The sequence below is a fragment of the Malurus melanocephalus genome, unplaced genomic scaffold (assembly GCF_030028575.1).
Source record: "Malurus melanocephalus ecotype Western Australia unplaced genomic scaffold, MMel_1.1 scaffold_18, whole genome shotgun sequence".
Taxonomy (NCBI): Eukaryota; Metazoa; Chordata; class Aves; order Passeriformes; family Maluridae; genus Malurus; species Malurus melanocephalus.
The window spans coordinates 2,131,657-2,151,920 of NW_026623250.1; the positions used below are offsets into that span (position 1 = coordinate 2,131,657).

The following is a 20,264-nucleotide window of genomic DNA, read 5'->3' on the forward strand; positions in this document are numbered from 1 at the left end:
TTTCTACCAGATAATGATATCTAGCAGATAATTATTATCTTTAAGGTAGTCTCTTCTACTCAAAACATACCTAGGAAGAATGAATGACAGTAACCTTCCTATTCATAGGATTAAGTCTATATTTGGTAGAAAAGGCTGGTATGTTTTGAKTAATGGGTGAAAATACTTTGTATGGAATGAACTGGGAATAACATGCAGCCTGAGACATGAAACTAGGCTAAATAGCATGTAGCCAGTACTGAGCTTAGCCAGATCAAAGGAGGCTCTTGCAGATCTACTCAAGGGTTTTTAGCTCATTTTTCGGCCCTGTGGATTATGGGAGAATTGATTGTTCTGGTGCAATTTAAACACTGTCCAGTGTTGTGCGCTTATTGTTACTGCATCCAGATAATCAGTTCCATGGATTTAGATTGTTCTACRCAGTGCATAGAAATGCCTCTCAAGGAGTAAGTTCGCTTTGAGTTAGGCTTGATTTCCAGGCTCTGCAGGTTTTGAAGGCTCTGAAGATTTTTCACTTGACCTCTGTCATAGTTTAACCCCAGCCAGCAACCATGTACAGCACACCCACTTGCTKACTCCCATACCAGTGTAGTCAGGGAGAAAATTGGAAGGGTAAAAGTTAGAAGGCTCATGGGCGGAGATAATCAATAAGGAATCTCCAATAAGGAAATCAAAACCTGCAAGCACAAGCAAAACAAGGAATGAATTCACCACTTTCCATGGGCAGGTGTTCAGCTATCTCTAGAAACGCAGGGCCCCATTAAGCATAATGGATCCTTGGGAAGACAAATGCCATCATTCCATGTCTCCCCCTTTTCCCTTCTTGCCCCCAGTTATATTTACTAAGCATGATGTTACATGGTCTGGAATAATCCTTTGGTCAGCTGGCGTCACCTGTCCTGGCTGTGTCTCCTCCCTACCTCCTGGGCACCCCAGTCCCCTCACCAGCATGTTACTGTGAAGAGCAGGAAAGCCTTGGCTCTGTGTAAGATGTGCTCAACAATAACAAAAGCAACCCTATATTATCAACCCTGTGTTCAGCGTAAATCCAGAATATATCCCAGGCTAGGCACTTTGAATGAAATTTATTCTACTCCTGCCAAAACCAGCAAGCCTCTGTGAAGAATAAATGCATGAAGTCTGCTGACTTTTAGCACTGTTCCAGAGTAATAGTCCATTCTAGGATATGCCTCAGAGATGGAGCAGCAATGCAGAAGTCATTAAACTAAGCTCGAAGGTTACTCACYATCTCTTGCTTAGTATTGTCAGTGCTGGCTTCAGGGTAGCTCTCTTTAAAGGTGTCTTCTGTGCTTTGGTACAACCCAAGTGAGTAGGAAGGTTTATTAGCTCGGATGAAATCACATCTATAAATACCGTATGAAAARGGAAGACTTCTTCAACCCATTGTGTTTGATTAATGTGTCTGTGTCCTAGGGAAGCTGAGAATCTTGTGCCCAACTGGCCCATCAGCACCCTGGTACAGGGACTCTTCACCAAGCAGTCCTTCTGGATCGGASGGTGGTTTGGCTGAGTTATCAAGGAACACATACCAACAGTGTAAGAGACACTGCTCAGTGGGGCTTCCCACTTTATTCAAGTATGTTACCCACTGCCAATGGCCGCCAGTGCCCGTGAGGGACTCASACTAACCATGGAATAACACTCTTTATTAATTAGAGAAAAGTGTGACAGGTTAAATTCAGGGGTTGCCAGTGATAGCTTCTGATTGCAAAAACCTATTTAGACCAATATACAGACAAGATTTAGTTCCTGATAAAAGTGTTCAGTGCACATAGAGTAAGGTTCTTAAAAACTGGCATCCCTCTGTGGGAGAAGACAGGTTCAGCTTGTTGGCTAGTTCCAGAAGTTACGATGGAATCTTCCATAACTTTTCACCATTTTTGACTTGCTTTTATACTATTCTATTATGTTTAGTGGGAGCTTGAGTTACTGTACCTTTGCTACTGATTGGTGTACTAATCTTAATCTCTCAATTTGCTTTTAAAGATACAATTGGTAAAATACAGAGTGTGTTCTCTGTGAGGGGTGATCTTCGCTTGGAGGTGGATAACTTGAGATTAGCTCAGTTGGTTAGAGCATGGTTGTGATAATGCCAAGGTTGTGGGTTTGGTTCCTGTGTGAGCCATTCGCTTAAGAGTTGGATTTGATGATCCTTGTGGGTCCCTTCCAGCTCAGAATATTCTATGATTCTGAACTTTAGGAGGATGTCTGTTTTAATATTACAATTAGATGATAATGAACCAAGTTCATCCAAGGAGACCAATTTGACCACAGCTGCTGGTTCAGGAGCATGACATCTTCTCATATCTCCCCTGGTGGACAGGTGCTATGTGGTTTATCAGTTAGAAGGTACCCCTCCTTGCACATGTTTCAACAGTGCTTGGTCATGGTGTCTTTGCTCCATCCCCCTTAGCAGGTGCTTGAGGTTGCAGGTGGCGTTTATGGGGAATCACTGAGGTTTAGCTTTCAGTCCTGCTCACCACATTCCATTCAGAAGTAGCAACTGCACTTCACCCTATAATTCCCATATMATTATAWCTTCTGTTAGRATGTGAATATAACTTCTCAGTTTCCTCTGATTTTATTCCAAGCCATCTTTCCACATAAACTGCCCATGACTAGTCACTTAAGTCTCATAATTTCGAAATACGATTTGAAAATGTTTCACACTTATACACAGTGTGGATCATCTAACACATGTCTAGCATGTGGTTGTCTAGTATTAGTGGGTGTAATTGTTAGGCTAATTGTTTCTTAGTAATCTAAACCCTAAAATACAATAGAACTATTAGAACAGAAAGCAAAAGTGTTATCATCAACAAAATGACAACAGGGTGAAGCACTCTGTAGAGAATTCTGGTGGCTGATAGTGACCATCCAAAAAGGGTGAACCATCACTGGTGTTCTCCATCTTTCTTCGCTTACTCCATTGTGTGATGTATTTCTCCCACAGCATGATGCAGAGTAGACGGAGTCTGTTGTCTGTTTTCTTGCATTTGTTTTTAACAAGCAGCTCAAGTCTTYGTGTTGTAACAACTTCTTTACTAGCATGAGGTTCATACCAGTCAGAGTAGGCGGGAAGTATTGAATCTGTAATTAGACTCTAAAATTTTGATAGGATTCAATAGGAGCTTAATAACTAAAAATACATTCTGTAATGTTGGCAAAGTTATAAGCACAAATATTAAAGTGATTACTTGTATCTACAGTAATGTTCCACAAATACAAAATCACAAGAGGTTCTCATACAAACATATCATTTACCAGTATACACAAGGAGTWTCCAGATTTTCATTAGGATGAATCTCAAAATCAGAAATATTTTGCTTGGTGTCAAGACAAGTGTCTTGMGTTTTGATGGTGTTATGTTCACAAATGTAGCCTTGTTGCTCTCGTGCAATGCACATGTTGGCATCATTAATCTCCCATTTATTTCCATTTTTTCAGGCCCATACTGTATACTCCAGAGAACACAGTTCTATTGTAGTTCAATCCTGATGCAATGACTGAGTGTTTACTATATAGCAAAGCATCATATACTGTTAACACAAAAGCCGTGGCTGTGTTGCTGATGGGGTCATAGGTAAAATTGACTAAGTATCAGCAGAGGTGGAATTTCTTTTGAAATTCAATTGTATTATTTCAAATTACCTCTCATATTTCAGTAGGTAAGTAATGGTTTCTTCACCTTCCTTGTGAATGTAGCTGTCATCAATTTTATCCATCATAGTTGAGCTTGGATACACGTAAGAGCTAAAGGAACATTGGTTTGCACTACGCTAAGTGCATTGGTGATCAGTTGATGGTCTTTTTCATTACCTCCCTCCCACTGAGGTAATACATCCAGTTAATACCACTGATTAGTTCTTAGAGCCAAAAGGGGAGGCTCATAGAGGGTGTTTCAGTTTATTTAAGTTGCTACTTACCGTGACTAGTTTGTTGCTTAATGACTCAAGGTCTATGCCATTTAGAACTCCCCACCCTGTTTCCAAGATACCAGTCCCATCCCTCCTGGTTTACCTGGAGAAAGTGACGGCTTGTTTATGCTGTCCATAACTGCATAAGAGGTTTTGAGGAACAGTGTAAGCTGGCTGGTTGGAAACATTATTCTGCATCCACAGTTCAATTCRTTTGAGAGACCATGTTGAGTTAAATAACATTTACTGTTGATCTGTATTCTTGACTAAGTAGGAACCAATGTTATACATGTGAAGAGACAGTTCAATAGAAGGCTGAGACTGAGTTGTTAAAAATGGCACTTCAATGATTTTGMATTGAAGGCACAAGCTCAGTCAAGAGTTTGGATCTGTTCAGAGAGAAATMACAAGTGTTGGATGGGATATTTTAAAGGTGTGCTAGCACTCATGTTTAGAAGAATAAGTATATATGGCTTTTTTCCTGCAGCATAATTCTCTACACTTTGACACAGCTTACAACAATATAAGACTGTTGTCATGTGCTTAGTTATTTTGAATTCAGCATCCTATTGAGATGATGTCTCCTTTAATTCCTTTCAGAGGTGAAAGATGATTTTCATTCTCATCTGTGATTATCCACACCTGCCTAAAAACTGTGGTGTTGGGCAGTACTGCTGTAGACAAATTTAGGCAAACATACAGTACATCCTCTTCTATCCATGGTAGTACTGAAAATCTACATTTCTGTTTGCATAATGATACCCCTGCAATAGTTACTGATTGTGGAGRCCAGGACAATTGAGAGAACAACGCAAAGATAAGGGCTGAAGCAAAGAAGTCTTGTGAGCCCTTCTCTAGCTGCAGCTGGAGTCAGTTGAACTGTTTTCTCATAAGTAATGTGTTTGGCTGGGACAGAGTTAATTTCCTTCATAGTTATTTGTATAGTACTGTGTTTTGGACTTGTGACCAATCTTGATAACATGGTGATGGTTGAGTGAGGTTTGAACAGTGCTTGGTATTGTCAAGGCACTCGCCATTCTTCACGCTACCCCTTCAGTGAAAGGAGTSGGAGTGGACAATGGGCTGTGAGGAAACACAATTATGAAACCTGACCCAAATTGACTGCCGAAGTATTGATATTCCATACCATAAAATGTTGTGCACAGTAGTTTAAGCCTATGGTGAGAGATTATGTCCGCATTACTTCACTGGTTTGTTTCTTCGTTTGTATTCTTTCTTGTTTTAATTTTTTTYCYKGGGCAGTAAGGTTTGTTTTGCTTTGTTCCCGTTTACTTATTAAAATGTGTTTATCTCAATCCACARCATTTTACACCTTCACCATTGGGTGCTCTCCCTTATCCCGTTGCAGGGGCTAGAGTGAGCAAACAGTTGATTTTGGGCCCTGAAGTTGGATCCATGTGAATCCAGCTTAGATATGACTGGTCTACCAGATATTTGAATGGCATATATTATTCAGAASCTGCTCAGTTCAGTACTGGAGCTGTCAAGATTGGCACTGCTGTCCATTCTTTCTACCACAGTTAATGCATTATTAATTATATTACATTCTGTAAATATCTGCAGTTCATTTGAAGGTTTCCTGTTGTTCTTCCTCTTTCATTTCTTAATGCAAATATAAATGACTCTCAGTAATTTACCCTACTGAAATCTRGTGACTTCAGCAAACATGGATTGCCAATGACTATGTAGCTGTAATTAATCACTGTATATGGGATTGTATTTTTCAGTAGATACATTTCTAAGAGGCATAAATGGTTTGTAGTTTTAGGCCATCACATTTAACATCAGATCTGTAAACATTGCAACTTACACATTTCAAATACATTTTTTATGCTTCAGACTGAGTGTCTGAACTTTAGATATGCTACAATTACCATATTTTAAAAAGGTAATGATCTGTAGTTTCTTGAAATAGGACTCTTCAAAGTAATTAGTATTGGTTGAATTAAAATCAAGCCAACAGAAAATAGTTCTTGAAATCTTCATCACAAATTTTAAAAGTTTAAACYGTGTTTTCAATTTGTCATCAAATACCAAGACAACTACAAGAGCATTATCAACTACAAGAGACAACTACAAAACTCTAACCAGCTGGAATATTTCCTTGATTTTAGGAGCCATCCTGATGTACATAAATTCAGTGTGGAGACGGTCCAGTGGTATCCTCATGACACTGGCATGTTTACATCCAGCTCATTTGATAAAACCTTGAAAATATGGGATACAAATACTTTACAAGTAAGAGAGTTTCTACAGCTTGCAGCCTTCTTTGTGTACATGTTTCTTGTTGCCTGTCTGAAGGTCTCCCAAGATGAACASCACTGTGCATCCAGAAGGTGRAAACCATTAGAACTGTGGGTGCAGYAGCAGAGTGGTGTGGTCCTGGAATTAATGTACACCTTGGTGTATAACTGCCTGTTTTTGAATGTCTAAACTATAGGAGAGCTTGCAACAGTTTTTTGTCTGTGAGCAGGAATACACCTAGTTGAATTTTTGCTGAGTAACCATGTCCACCATGGYCTAGTCTGCAGTTCATTCTTCTTGATTGTTGAATGTAAAGGTACTGTAGAGCAGGGTGAGTTATTTTTAATAAACAGTGCTTTTGAAGAACTGGTGGTCTTGGCATTCAGGATCTAGGTGCAGAATTCTGCTGTTGTAAGCAGTATAGACACCATTTCTAAAAATTGGTGGAGGATGAGAGAAACCATTTAAAAAATGCTRATCAACATAACTGGCATTGAGGTAAACATTATGTAGAAATTTACGTTRCTTTGAGTCACTCATCCTCACATCTTACGTTGAACTGTGAATTCACGACTGCAGTTTGTCCTGTTCCCTATGAATGTATTAATGAATTTACATTGATGCTGTTTGACTGTTGTTTCACACATGGTGAGAGAGCTTTTTTAGCAAAGAGGTTTGTCATCCTAAAGACATAATAGAGAATAAATTTTTACCTCCTTTTATTGTGCTTTTTTGTGAGATAGGAAGCTGTTTGCAGTTGCTAAATCTTCTCATAAACCATTAAGTTTCCAAAAGGTTCTGTAAGCATCTATTRAAAGTTACAGTGTGCTCATGAAGGTTACTGAATGACCTGTTCTGCCACCAAATTGTGTTTTTGAAAGTACTGACAGTTCAGTTTTAAGAAATTTTTCATATATGGTATTTTACAGTGAGACGASAAAAGCTGTTTATCTGGAAGCAATTGTACTTATTAAAGTAAATATTAACATTCATTAAAATAAATMTGTGCCATTAATTTAAAACACTAATTTTATATGATAGTGTTATATTTTTAGGAATTGAAAATAGTTGTGAATGACAAGGGGCTTTAAACTTAGTCTTAAGTACCTCCTTCCTGTTGATTCTATCTCAGTATTACAACATTTTTGTTTTCTTGCTAACTTTCTGAATTTTTRATAACTCTAAAGATTGTTATTCATGCTTCTCATTAGCCGATTTTCTTGGTCTTTCTTTGGGGTTATCTCTGGGCTCTGGTATTGTCCTGCTATTGAAAACATATTTTGTCATGTTTGTGCAATCTAGTTTCTAACCAGGATAGTTATGTAAATAGTGATATTTGCATTAGTATTACTTATAGCTGTTACTTGAAAATTAATGGTGATCATTTACATTTTGCTAACATGCTTGCATGGTGATTAATTTAATCTTCTTTTTTTTTATTAGCCTGCAGATATATTTCACTTCGAGGGAACAGTCTATAGTCATCACATGTCTCCAGTTGCTACAAAGCACTGTTTAATAGCAGGTATGTATCTGTTTTTAAGAACGTGTATATATAGGGTTTACAGTAACAATCAAGTAATATTCAGTCAGCTTTTTCCCTGCTCTGATTTATTTTTACATAAATTGAGTCTTCATAAAACGTAAGCTCATTGCTAAAATAAAATACCATCCATTAGTTGGATGATGTCAATGAGAATATCACATTTTTTCTTCTGAAATAGTGCATCAATCAGTTCTCCTTAGTAATAAAAATTCTTAGCTATAATTGGATTCTTTTATTATATAAGTCAGCATTTAAAGGTTATTAGATCCAAATATAGTAAATTATCTAAATAGATGTGTGTATTGCTTACATGTACACAGTTTAACTATGTTTAGCAAAAAAATATTTGAGGTATTTTTTAAGTTTCTTGAGTACAGTTGTCTTTACCTCCAGTTTCTACATTTTGTTATGAAAATTTGTCTATGGTAAATTTACTTGGACTAAAACTGTAATTCTATTAATAGAATGCATTGCTCTGACTGAATGAGCAGTTATGCTGCTAGCAGTTTTTTTCCATTTTTTGAATTGCTAAGATTTTGTTGTTCTCTCAAATGCTATGAGATTTTTAGCTGTCTTTATTTCTCTTGTTGCAGTTGGTACCAAAAGCCCCAAAGTACAGCTCTGTGACTTGAAGTCTGGATCCAGTTCTCACATTCTCCAGGGTACTTTTTACTCTGAAACATAAATGTTAAACAATAACTACTTTGAGTAAAAACAAGTCCTGTAAAGAAACACTGTATACAATGTATTTTTTGTTAGTAATATGACTGATTTATCTGTAGCTAGTTGTGAAAGTTACAGAGTGGCAAAAGGTTCTTCTCGGGTGTTACTGTAGCGCTGGTGAACTGGAAAATACAAACACTTATCAATGAGCAGCTCCTGCAGATGTTCGGACATTTTCATGATCTCATCSATACTGACTACTGTTTATTACATGGTTAAGTATAGTCATTGGTTTGGAGTGTTAGTGAATGCCATTTAAAAAAAAAAAAAGAAAAAAAAGACCGAGTAAAACAACAGAAATTCCCCACCACCCCTCAGAGATGAAACTCCTTACCAGCACCAAAAAAAAAAAAAAATCACTGTTTTTAACAAAATATCCCATGGAGATGTTTGAATGGATTTGTGTGGAAGTTTTTGATTTCTGTAGAACAAGCAAGATACTACTTTTTATTAAAGAATGATATCTAATCCTTTGCATTTTCCTAATTCAGTTAAACATAAAGTTTTATTGTTCCATAGTTCATTACTTTTGGCACTTAATGAGAATTTGCCTTTGTTGTTTCTTTTCGAATGTGTACTTTTTGGAGTGTCAGTATAAACACACATGTTCAAGAGGAAACAATTATGAGGCAAATCTTCATACTTCAAACCAGCTGGCTAGGAAAAGGATCTTATCTGGAAACTGTAGAGAAATGCTAGGTCAGACACAGCAATGTGCAAATGCAATTTTATTTCTACATTCGCTTGCTAAATCTAAAAGGAGCCTAGGTGATGTTTTTGTGATGCCGAGCTTAAGCCATTAAGCTCTTATGAACTGAATTGGCACAACAGACATCTCATGTTCCGTTTCTAGAACTGGGAGCACCAGAGAGGGCAATGACAAAAAACGTTCTCTAAAGGTCCTGTTTGGTTTTATCAGGGCTTCTTAACTTCGGCAGTAGAGCTTGTGCTTTCCAKGCACAAGCTCTATGTTTTTGTAACAACCTGTTACCACAAGTGGAGGAATAAGTGGAAGGAGAATATGTTTTCCATTTGGCATCATCTAATAATTATTTGCTGAATTGAAGCAATCAGTGGTGTCTTGTCAGTAAGTATTAATATTTTCATGTAGGCTAGCTCTGGCAGATGAAATGGAGRTAAATATGTAGCTGTAGTTTAATTAATGTATACAAATAAATTTGTCTGCCCTGAGCCGTCCAAGTGTATCCTGTTGTACCAGTATCTTGGAGATTTTTCCTATTATCCCAGTCATCACAGTCCTTTGATAAATTCAGGTAATGGGGAACCACCTCCTTACTAGAAGATGCACCAGGAACAAGGTGGTTTACATAGCTCTAAACTGCATTATTAAAAATGTATTTGTATGATTTAGTATATTTTTCAACAATGCGTTTGTATGTTATTACGTGAAGCATGATTGTAATCATTCCATTTCAGACATATTGCTCTTCTTTTTGTCTGTATTTAGCATTACTTTCCAAGTTTAAAAGTGTATGTGTATACGTATAAGTGAATATAGATGTATATATATATATATGTGCTGAAAAGGACTTTTTAGATCATTGAGTCCAGCTGTTAACCCAGTGCTGCTAAATCCACCACTACATTATGTCCCTCAATTCCACATCTACACATCTTTTACATATCCCCATGGATAATGACTCCACCACTACCCTGGGCAGACTTCTCCTACTAGGAAAATATAGGAGTTTTTCCTAAAAGCCAATCAAAACCTCCATTAGTGCAACTTGAGGCCACTTCATCTCCTGTTCTGTATTAACTTGGGAGACTGACCCACACCAGRTTACAACCTCTTTTCAGGTGGTTTTAGAGAGCAGTGAGGGCCCCCCCAGGCCTCCTTTTATCCTGGTTAAACACCCCCATCAYCCTTTGCTGCTCCTCACAGGACTTGTGCTCCAGACCTTTTGCCACCTTCATTGATRTCTTATTACTTAAGGGAAAAAATACTGAAAATTCAGATGATAATAATTAGATATCCTGTCTTTGAGGAAAAAAAGAGTCAAGGTTTAATTTTAAGTATGTAAGGTAACTGTAATTTGTATTGAACATTATTAAAAGCTTTAAAGAAAGAGAAATGAAAAGCTCCTTCTATGTGCACCAGTGCTGCATGAAAATTAACAAAAACTYAATGGCTGTGATGGTGCTGTAATGTGTTGTGCATAGGTAAAACCATGTTTATTATCCAAAGTTATACGCATGTCATACTTCATGTATGGCTTTCCGCTCACTACAATCTCACTCAAGCAAGAASAAGAGAGAGAAATAACTTCTCACCAAAAATAATATCATTTCACAAAATTCAAATTGATGTTACAATTCAAATTATTCCGGCTCGGTTCATCCAGTGCAGCTAAATACTTGCTTTTATTTTTAGTTATTTACATAAAATGGTGTGTATAAGCTTTTTCATGTAATTTTTAGGTCACAGACAAGAAGTATTGGCAGTGTCTTGGTCTCCACGTCACGAATATATTTTGGCAACAGGAAGGTAGGGATGTTGCTGAACTGGTAAATGCACTGGAATATTTGTTGGTAAAAAATTTATATTTTTTCTGCACATTTTTTACAATTCAAACGCACKTCTACAGGTAATCTTCTTAGCTGAATTTAGTTATTCACGATTTTGTAGCTCATTCCTAGAAAAACTAAACCTGAAGAGCTGTACATGTCATGCTTATTTTATTAGCAAATTTGTAGAGTTTTGAAACACTAATTGTAATTACATGTATCAGAAAATGATGGAATATAAAGGAGATGCTGCTTACAGTGTGCATTGCTAATCCATTATATAATAAAGTAAAGCATGTTTAGTTGAAATTACCATTCTGGTAATAAATCATGCATACTTATGTCAAAGAGAGTAATKAGGTTTAACTGATGGATAGTAACTTTCCAAACTGCAGTAATTRAGTGAATATTGGTTGTATGTTGATATTCCTCGGCCTTTTTTATTTTCTGTCTGGACATTTTTAATGTAAAAAATCCTCTTGGCTTTTCTATAACTTTTGTTTATGTTAGCTTTTGATTATAGTGTAATATTTCTTGCTTTTTTAGATACCATGTTTTCTTTTCTTTTGTATTGCCAAGAGGAATGGCAGTTTTATACATTTAGAGTGAAATTTGATACCAGATTTGCAAACCTTTGTTTCTGAAGCCAGACRTCTGAAAGGTTTCATGACGCCGGAAATTGTTTTAACAGTGTGTTGTTTAGGGGGTTGGTTGGCTGTTTGTGGTTTTGTTGTYGTTTGTTTYGTTTTAGCAGACGGAAAGTTATTTGCTTATAGACAGCTTCTGTACCAATCATACAATAACCTCTGATTGCAAAAGCCAAAGTTCTGAGACCAACATTACACACAATGCTGGAGTCTGTAGCTACAGTTTAATCAAAAGAACAATTACAGGTTTATTCCTAGTCTCTGTATGTATGCAAGGATGTTACATTGTAATCAAAGAGGAGGCAAAATATATTGTATTACAGGTGAAGATTCAGTCTTAGGTCCTGATAGTGTACCAGCTATAATTGTTAATACATATTAAATGAATGTCTGAAGTCTGTCTTGAAATGCTTTTAATGGAATTCTGTTGATTTGAGTGTGCCCACATGATGTGTGGTTCAGAATAGTTGCTGGTCCAAGGTAAGTGCCAGGTGGGTTGACCAAGACAGTTTCTGAACCATGGTGCACTGAATTTTCCTACTTTATGCAAATCTATTTTTCTTAGTGCTGATGGTAGAGTAAAATTATGGGATGTGAGGAGAGCTTCTGGATGTTTGAGTACGCTTGATCAGCACAATGGAGAAAAGTCCAAGGCRTCTTCTGAGACAGGTAATACGGAATATAAGTGGTGGTAATCKATGTGTAACTAGAATCGTTCTTATATTTCATAAAAGTTTTGACTATTAAAACTAGTAAGGAGAGTTACGATAATCCTATTACACACTTATTTTCTTACTTATTATAAAAGCAATTGATTACTTATTTATTACAAAACAGGCAATTCAGGTTTATTCAGTTTCTGTGTTACAGAGTCAGTGTTTGTTWTTTGGGATCTTGTTTAGAGGAATTGCTTAACAGCAGCAGTGTATCTGTCCTAAATGACTTTCCTCTATAAAGGAAAATTCTGTTTCCTTTTTTTTGTGAGTAGAATTCATTCATTCATGCTRTAGATTAGGCTTTATATAAACATAAATTTGATTAAAATTCAAGAAATTACTGGGAGGAAAATGGTCTAATGAAAGCTAATACTGGGTCAAAAAAGGAGAAATTTTGTTTAATAAAAAGCGAAATCCTGGCTAACTCCAAAGATAAATAGTGCCATTTTATACATTCCTTTGAATAACATGTTGAYTTGTTCAATCACATCTTTCTTTTCAACTTTATTTTTGTCTGACAGGTTCAAGATGCTTTTTGGTGATCTAATATCAATCATATAGACTAGGATGTTAAATTTATTGAAATATGTATGAACTAAACCAATAGCAGATAGTAATTCTTTTTAACTGAAATCTTTAAAAAGCTCACTTTTAGATCACACTTTTACCTAAGAGATACGTCTAAATCAGGTAGTGCAGTATAATGCAGTGATACCTTATCGTGACTGCTTCAGGCTGACCAAAAGCTACAACGTGTTGTTGAGAGCTTTGTCCAAATGCCTCTTTAACACTGACAGGCTGAGTGCATCAACCACTGGATGGTAGATTGAACAGAGCTAACCCTTGAATTGCACCCTGAGGAGCACTGCTGGTGGCTSTTAGCTGCCAGATGCTTTCATAAACAAAAAGTTCAATTATTAATTCTTTGAATGTTAGCRTTTAAACAGCACTTCCGATGCTCTACATTGAAGTAAAATATATAAAAGTAGTAATTCATCTCTAGAAACCTGAGCCTGCTCTTTTTTCCTGGCAGCAAACACAGCTCACAATGGGAGAGTTAATGGTTTGTGCTATACAAGTGATGGACTTCATCTATTAACCATTGGTACAGATGATCGGATGCGACTCTGGAACAGCTCCACTGGAGAAAACACCTTAGTAAGTTTTCAAGGAACTTCAGTTAAGTTTTTACTTGCACTTACTTTTAAGAGATTTATAAGTTATGCAGTTGTCAGTAGAACTTYAAATTTATTTTCATAAAGGATGTAGCTGCTCAATCTCATCTCTAGAAGATTTGGTGGAAATTTTTTTCTTCCAGATTTCTTTGCTTCTACTTATTATAAAGAAAATGTGTATGAAGAAACGTGGATCTACTTAAAGATTGAATATATTAACTCTAAGTTAATGAATTTGGGAGTATAGCTATAAATACTTCATACAGTAATAAAAACTTYCATATGCAGTGACTGTTGGTAGAAAGTTTTGGGGTTTTTTAAACSATTTGTTGCCAATGTACTATCCCTACAGCAGTAGCCCATACTTGAGAGTTTCCCTGACTGCCTGGCTTTCTTGCAACTCTCTTTTCRTTTTTTGTGGAATCTCACCTGTAGAATTGCATGTTAGTGTTAAAAGTATCTATGCATCTGTCCCTCTAGATTTGTGTGGTAATCACACCACAGCAGGGATGGGGGTTGGGAAATTTGTTAAACTTCTATTGCTACTCTAGTCCTTTTATGGCTTGTGGGCTTTTTTATGCTGAAGGTAACAAAAATTGTTTTCTTTGTTTATTTTGAAAGGACAACACACTAGGTAAATCAGTATCCATGGAATTTTCGTCAGCTGTAATTACGGTCTTTCTATCAGGAAAGGAAGAAATTTCTCTCTACCTCATAAATCTTTTAATTCTGCTGCTTAGTTTCAGAACATAGCAAAAAGAATTCCTTGTTGATATTTAAATGAAAATACTTTTCTCCATGCTACCAGCTTGTTCTCAATACCTCATATACAGTCATCTTTCTGTCTTCAAATCACCATGATTAAAGTAGGTAATACAGTTTGTTCACTCTCCTTTTACCAGCTGGATCACAGTTTTTTGTGGTTTTCCATGTGGTTGTTCATTGGCTTGTTTCATAGGCTGTTTTACAACTTTGTAACAGGTATGGAATAGCTTGATCCTGCTTTGCTTTTCCAAGTYCAGAATTACATTGTCCAGAGTACTRTATTTTCACACTGCCTGAAAGTATTGCTTAAAATAATTTTAAGGCACCAACAAACAAATAAATACAGGTACAAGTAATACACATTCACACCACAGTGCTTTTATTTCCCTGACTAGTCCATACTTTYAACCAACATAATTTTTTTCTTTATCTTTCAGAAGTTACAGAAATTGAGCCATGTGTGTTTTTTTAACAATAGGACAAATTTGGAGTCTTATGGGTTGTTTCAGTTAGTGAAGGAATTTAACTTTGAAGTAGTACACATTGTATGCATTCTTTATCAGTGTTGTGGGTTTAAACCCGTTTATCCTTTATCCAAGTCATGGCAYCAAAAATGTCATGGTTTGAACTGGGCCAAAAGCCAAAATCACCCAGTGATGTTCCTTCCTCCCCACCGGAGAGGCAGAAGGGAGAGCTAAAGCCCAATTAACACTAAAATTTATGGCTTTTAGATAACAGAACATAATTGAGAGAAAGATACATATATGCTCCAGAAAATGGTCAGAGAGGCTGAATAACTTAAGTTGCAAAATAGATTTATTACTAAAAACTACTAAGAATACTGCCGCACCGGGAAGGGRAACAAAGAGATAGGGAAAAATTTACAAGGAGAAGAWAAAGTAAAAATGAACATTGTAAGATACCTGTTATTCTTTCTRGGACCCGTCTCTTTCYCAGGTYMTCCCTCTCCACCCCCCATGTCTTCCCRCATACAAGGGGGGCAGGAATGAAAGTCTAACATAGATCAAACYACTCATTACAGTTGTCGTCCAGCAYCATAGGARAAGYGTTCTTACAGCTCCAGGCTGTGGAAGTTCTTTTCCCAAGGAACAGTMAGTGTATAACTGCTGATGGCAAGGGATTCTTTTCTTTACCTCGCAGGAGAAAGGAAGGAATGTTCTCCAAGGCCAAACTGTGTTGTTTCAGCAGCATAAGGCCACTATCACAAATCTCCTGGCAGAACACAGCTTCTTCTAAGCATCCGCTTACTTAAGACTTGGGGCGGGAGCACCTCTTCCGTCCCTGCAGAACACATTTTCTTCTTAGCATCAACTCGCTTCAGACATGAGGGGGAGCCAAGCCTCTTCCTCGTTTTTGGCTCCTGATCACTTCAGTCCAGTCCTCAAAGGCCAGGGTTTTTTTTTTTCCTCAGAGCAAGGTCACTCTCCTTTCCTATACAGGTCTCTCATTGTGGAAATAGTCCTTTTGAGAACAGCTTGTTTTCTCCATGTYYSAGCACCACAGCAACAGAACAGCACCTGTCTTCTTCTTACTGTGATCTTCGGTCTCCATTTTCTTTCTTACATCTCCTCACCCTCCTGCTCTGTTTTTCCCYGGTGCATGGTACTAAAACTAAATACTAACAAYCTAAAAACTACATGGCAGCCGCCCCTATCTTATTTTGAATTGTTCTTCAGTACAAGACCCTATGTCATCACAGAGGTGTAACTAGCCTGTGCAATTGGCCCAGGCCTGATGGGCAGCCTGTCCATCACCCTCAGAGCCATGATGGATTGGWTCTAAAACACAGGGGGYAGGGCTCCTTTTGCTGGAGAAGAAGGAGAAAACTTCTAGAACTTCCTCACARGAGCCATCKTTGTGGTTTCTTGGTCCCATCCCCCYMCCACCAAAAATTGGACTGAGTAAAACCAGKACAATCACAATAGGAAGTCCTGATTCAGTGAGAATGGAAAGAACCAAACAGAAAAAAACTCCCAAGTTTTCTGTTTGTATGCTCAAAGATAGTTTTTAAGATTTTTCTTCAGTTCTTGTTTTGGCCGCATCCTTTCCTTTTTGTTGTTTCTGTACARAGTGGGAATATTAACAGTGAATCTATCCACTTAATATACTTTTCTCAACTTTCACGCCTCYCTTTCTTTGTGCATGCCTTTATTATGAATAGGGCTGTTACCTGGGAGTTGGTGTTACAGCCTCATATGCTGTGTAAAGGAGCTTAATTGCACTTTATCTACAAAGTAATGTGCTTCTAAAATGCTAGCATTACCAAGACTTAGCACAGTCACTATTTACAAACATTGTCTTTACAAAGTGAGCTGTATTAACCACAAACTGTGTAAGCACATCTCATGAAAATACCTGCTCAATRTGTAAAAACATTGATCTCAAATACCTCATTGAAGTGCCTGCCTACCAGTGCATTTAGCCTGGGAAACAGATGGGAAGGTTCAGAGATCTGCATGCAGTCGCAAGGCTTGATACATTTATATAGTGATTGAGAGAGATTTTCTCAGGACTTCTTTTCATTACACTTTTCTTACGCAGGTACACTTCATTCTTAGAAATGAGCAACAAGTAGCCTACTTTCTTGCCTGGCTCATAGTGGCTGATGCTACGTTTGCCTCAAACTTAGGACTCAGGCAATTGACATAGTATGGATCAAGAACCTGATCAAGATGTTGTGTTAGAATATTTACCTGATGAACTTCATAAATTTCTTCGCTTATAGTCAAAAGATTTCACAATTCGGATTTTTTTTTTTCCCTTAACTCTAGGCCTTCAGTTTTAGGTAGTGAGATTTAAGATTAATGCTGGGATTGTACACAAATGCAAATTATGTTTTTCAGTAAAGAGCCTAGATTATAGGAAAATACTGTTTACTTATGTATTTATAATTCATATTTAATAATTATTTGTATAATGCTATATAGTATTAATGAATTTAAATTTATAATACTGCTATTAGAAAAAATACTTTAAAATTGTAAGATAATGTGTGAATTTGAAGTGTTCATAGTGGACTTCTCCCCCTTCATGAAAAAGAAAGTAAAAATTCTAATGTTTTGTTTTAATTAAGTTTGTTTAGACAATGGCTAAACTGTTTCCGTTACTATATTTCTCTGTCTCTTCATAAATGCACTTTTTATGTCTGATAGACCTGGAATATYTCCAGAGATGTTCGGAAACTTCACTTTCAATCTTTTGTGAGATTTTTATCTGTGTAGGACTTACCAAGAGCTTGAAACTCTGTGAAACTGGGTCTTGAAGCATTAGTGCAAATACTAATAAGGTGCTCTTACACTATTTTTATTTGCAAGGCTTCCCTCAGACCTCACCAGTAAGGTCTTARAAATTTTTCAGATCACAGCTGCCGTGGGAGAAAATGGTCCACTATTGTTTTATTTAACTTGTAAATAATTTCCTTGTCTTACACCTTGTGTTTTTAGTATTGTTSCTGTTACTCTTTGGTTTTATATTGCTGCTTCCAGTAGATTGTTCTTGTCTCAAACCATGATTTCTGCTTTTTGTGCTTTTAATCTGAGGCAGKGAAGCTAGTAGTTTTAGCTGAACTACTTAATTGGAAAATACCTTTCCTAAATCACAACAGGTGGTAATTCCTGAACCATGTCTAATTTCAGAGAGGATTTAGGTGCTTGATGCAGATCTGGTATGCAACAACCTGTGCAAATCCTATTCCTTAGTATTGAAATGCTAATTTTTAKGCATTTCTTTCTTTCTCTTTCTTAAAATTGATATTAACAAGAGTGAACTTAAATGAAAATAAAAATGAGTCTCTCAATAGATATCTGTAGTTTGAAGTATCAAGAGATATATCAGCTCAAAATAATTTTAGTCAGTATTAAGCATGAAGTAAGATTGACCTTTTCTTATAATTTCCTGTKGTTTTACTTAATGGCTAACTGTGTAATCCTTCATTTTGCAGGTAAACTATGGGAAAGTCTGTAATGAAAGTAGGAAAGGACTCAAATTTGCCATTTCTTGTGGCTGTAATCCAGAGTTTGCCTTTGTTCCTTATGGAAGTACCATTGCTGTTTATACAATTTTCACAGGAGAACTGATAACTATGCTTAGAGGGCATTATAGTACTGTTAACTGCTGTGTATTTCAACCTCATTTTCAGGTAAGTAAAATAAAAGCAGRCAAACTTAAATATCTATGCAGATTGCTATACCATTTTGCTCTATAAGAGCATTAGCTATTCAGGGCTGTGCTTTAGTCGTAAGACAGAATTTTTAGATTTAGAATTTAGTTTTTAGATCGTAAGACAGAATTCARTGGCTTACATGTAATGCAAGCTTTTTGAATGACCTTTTCTGGTTTAGGTTCCTTCCATGGCTTGTTTTGTCTCACGTGTGTAACTTGTCAATAGACCTTTAGTAATTTTTTGGCTTACATGCTTGTTTCCCGTAAGACTGAAGAGGAGGTATTTGTCTTTCTCATATTTACAACTTACCACAGTAAGAAAGAATGTGAAGTGCATTAGTCCTGCTGTGAGTACTGAGAAGGCTCTCAAGTACTCTGCTAAGGTGATCTTGATGAAATGCCTTTAGTTGTACTTCGGATAAAGTGTTGACAACATGGTGAGATTCTTAAATTAATCTGAGGACATTTCAACTGAGAAATACCATAGCATTACAGGGACTCATGGTGCTGACAGGTTTTTTTCTTCTCTGCCTTTTTTCTTTTCCTTTTTCCCCTGGTGTATTCTTCTCTAATAAAAGAGTTAACGATAGCAAAGGTTAATTTTTATCAGATTCTTTTGAACAGATTATCTATATGGCATGTATTGTCGCAAGAACAGAATGGATGATAGCATGGATTTTCAGGCCATTGCATAGTTGCCCTCATGTTAAGGATTGTATTTCATGTTCCACCTCCTCCTTCCTTGCCTGTTGTTTCTGAGTATCTGGCAGAAGGAGCACGTAGCTACCTTTTCATGACCTCTCATAMAATGCATCATAGAAATTATTCTGGTGGTTTCTGCTTTGAGTCCAGTAACTTTGCCTGAATGTTGCTGTATCACTGATACAGATTTGACTGAAAGTTAGGGACACATTATGGACAGCAGACCCCAAGCTAATACGCCTTGCTAGGAAGGCAATTCTTATATCAGTAGTCAGTGACAACTACATTAACTGAAAGGTGGAATATTCACATTGTAGCTAATGTTCCAGAATATTCTTGAAAAGCTCTTCATGTTTTCAAGAATAGTTTCCCAACAAAACTTCTAGTTGTTTATATAAACTTACCTTTGGTGGTCTTTTTGACAAACTGAAAAGGTGAGGCTCATTAGGTCTCACTGTAAAACATGTTTTACTTGTTTTACATGTGGTGCAAGGATCTTGGCGTTTAAGATCCTTGATAAAGGATTACTTGTGTGTGCATATGCACACAAGAGCTACACCAGTATCTAGAGGTTTATGATATCAGCAACTTCATTTGTTAATTTGATGTGATTCCCAATTCGCTTTCAGAATCATACTTTTCTAGAGTTCAGTTCACTGTAGCAGGGTGACTCTTTTCTTTTTGTGTAAATGCCTTTTGTGTAAATGTTTTCAGTTGTATTAAATAGTTGGTCTGATGAAACAATGTTGCTGGGTGTCAACGCCAGAGATAGTGGGGTACTGTTATTTTGACTGTGTTTACACATGTACTTCCAAATACCCTATCTTGAGATAATTAAGTGTATTCATCAGTCTTCATGTAATTCTAATAGAAATTATGATTTTGCCAGTGAAATTCCTTTCCTGACAATGTAATGTTGTTTGTAAAGTTTATGCTCATCTGTTTTATTTTACTCTCTCGAGCATTTTTAAATCCACATGCTGCAAAGTTATTCACAGCTGTACATTTTTATTTTGTTATTAGCTATAAGTAAAATCAGTTTTGACAAAACCTGCTCTGTTGCAAATTGTGTTGAC

General features: G+C 36.7%; 1 protein-coding gene across 3 annotated transcripts in view; it reads left to right on the plus strand.

Moving 5' to 3' along the window:
- Positions 1–20,264, plus strand: part of ERCC8 (ERCC excision repair 8, CSA ubiquitin ligase complex subunit) — a 72,126-nt gene that overhangs the window by 4,591 nt on the left and 47,271 nt on the right. For 2 of the 3 annotated variants that reach the window (XM_057389655.1, XM_057389654.1), the window contains exons 4-10: positions 6,074–6,197; positions 7,647–7,728; positions 8,343–8,411; positions 10,915–10,981; positions 12,214–12,317; positions 13,398–13,522; positions 18,266–18,463. In XM_057389655.1, coding sequence (XP_057245638.1) covers positions 6,074–6,197; positions 7,647–7,728; positions 8,343–8,411; positions 10,915–10,981; positions 12,214–12,317; positions 13,398–13,522; positions 18,266–18,463 — 769 coding nt within the window. The remainder of the gene's footprint in view (positions 1–6,073; positions 6,198–7,646; positions 7,729–8,342; positions 8,412–10,914; positions 10,982–12,213; positions 12,318–13,397; positions 13,523–18,265; positions 18,464–20,264) is intronic. The other variant, XM_057389656.1, reaches the window with a different exon arrangement.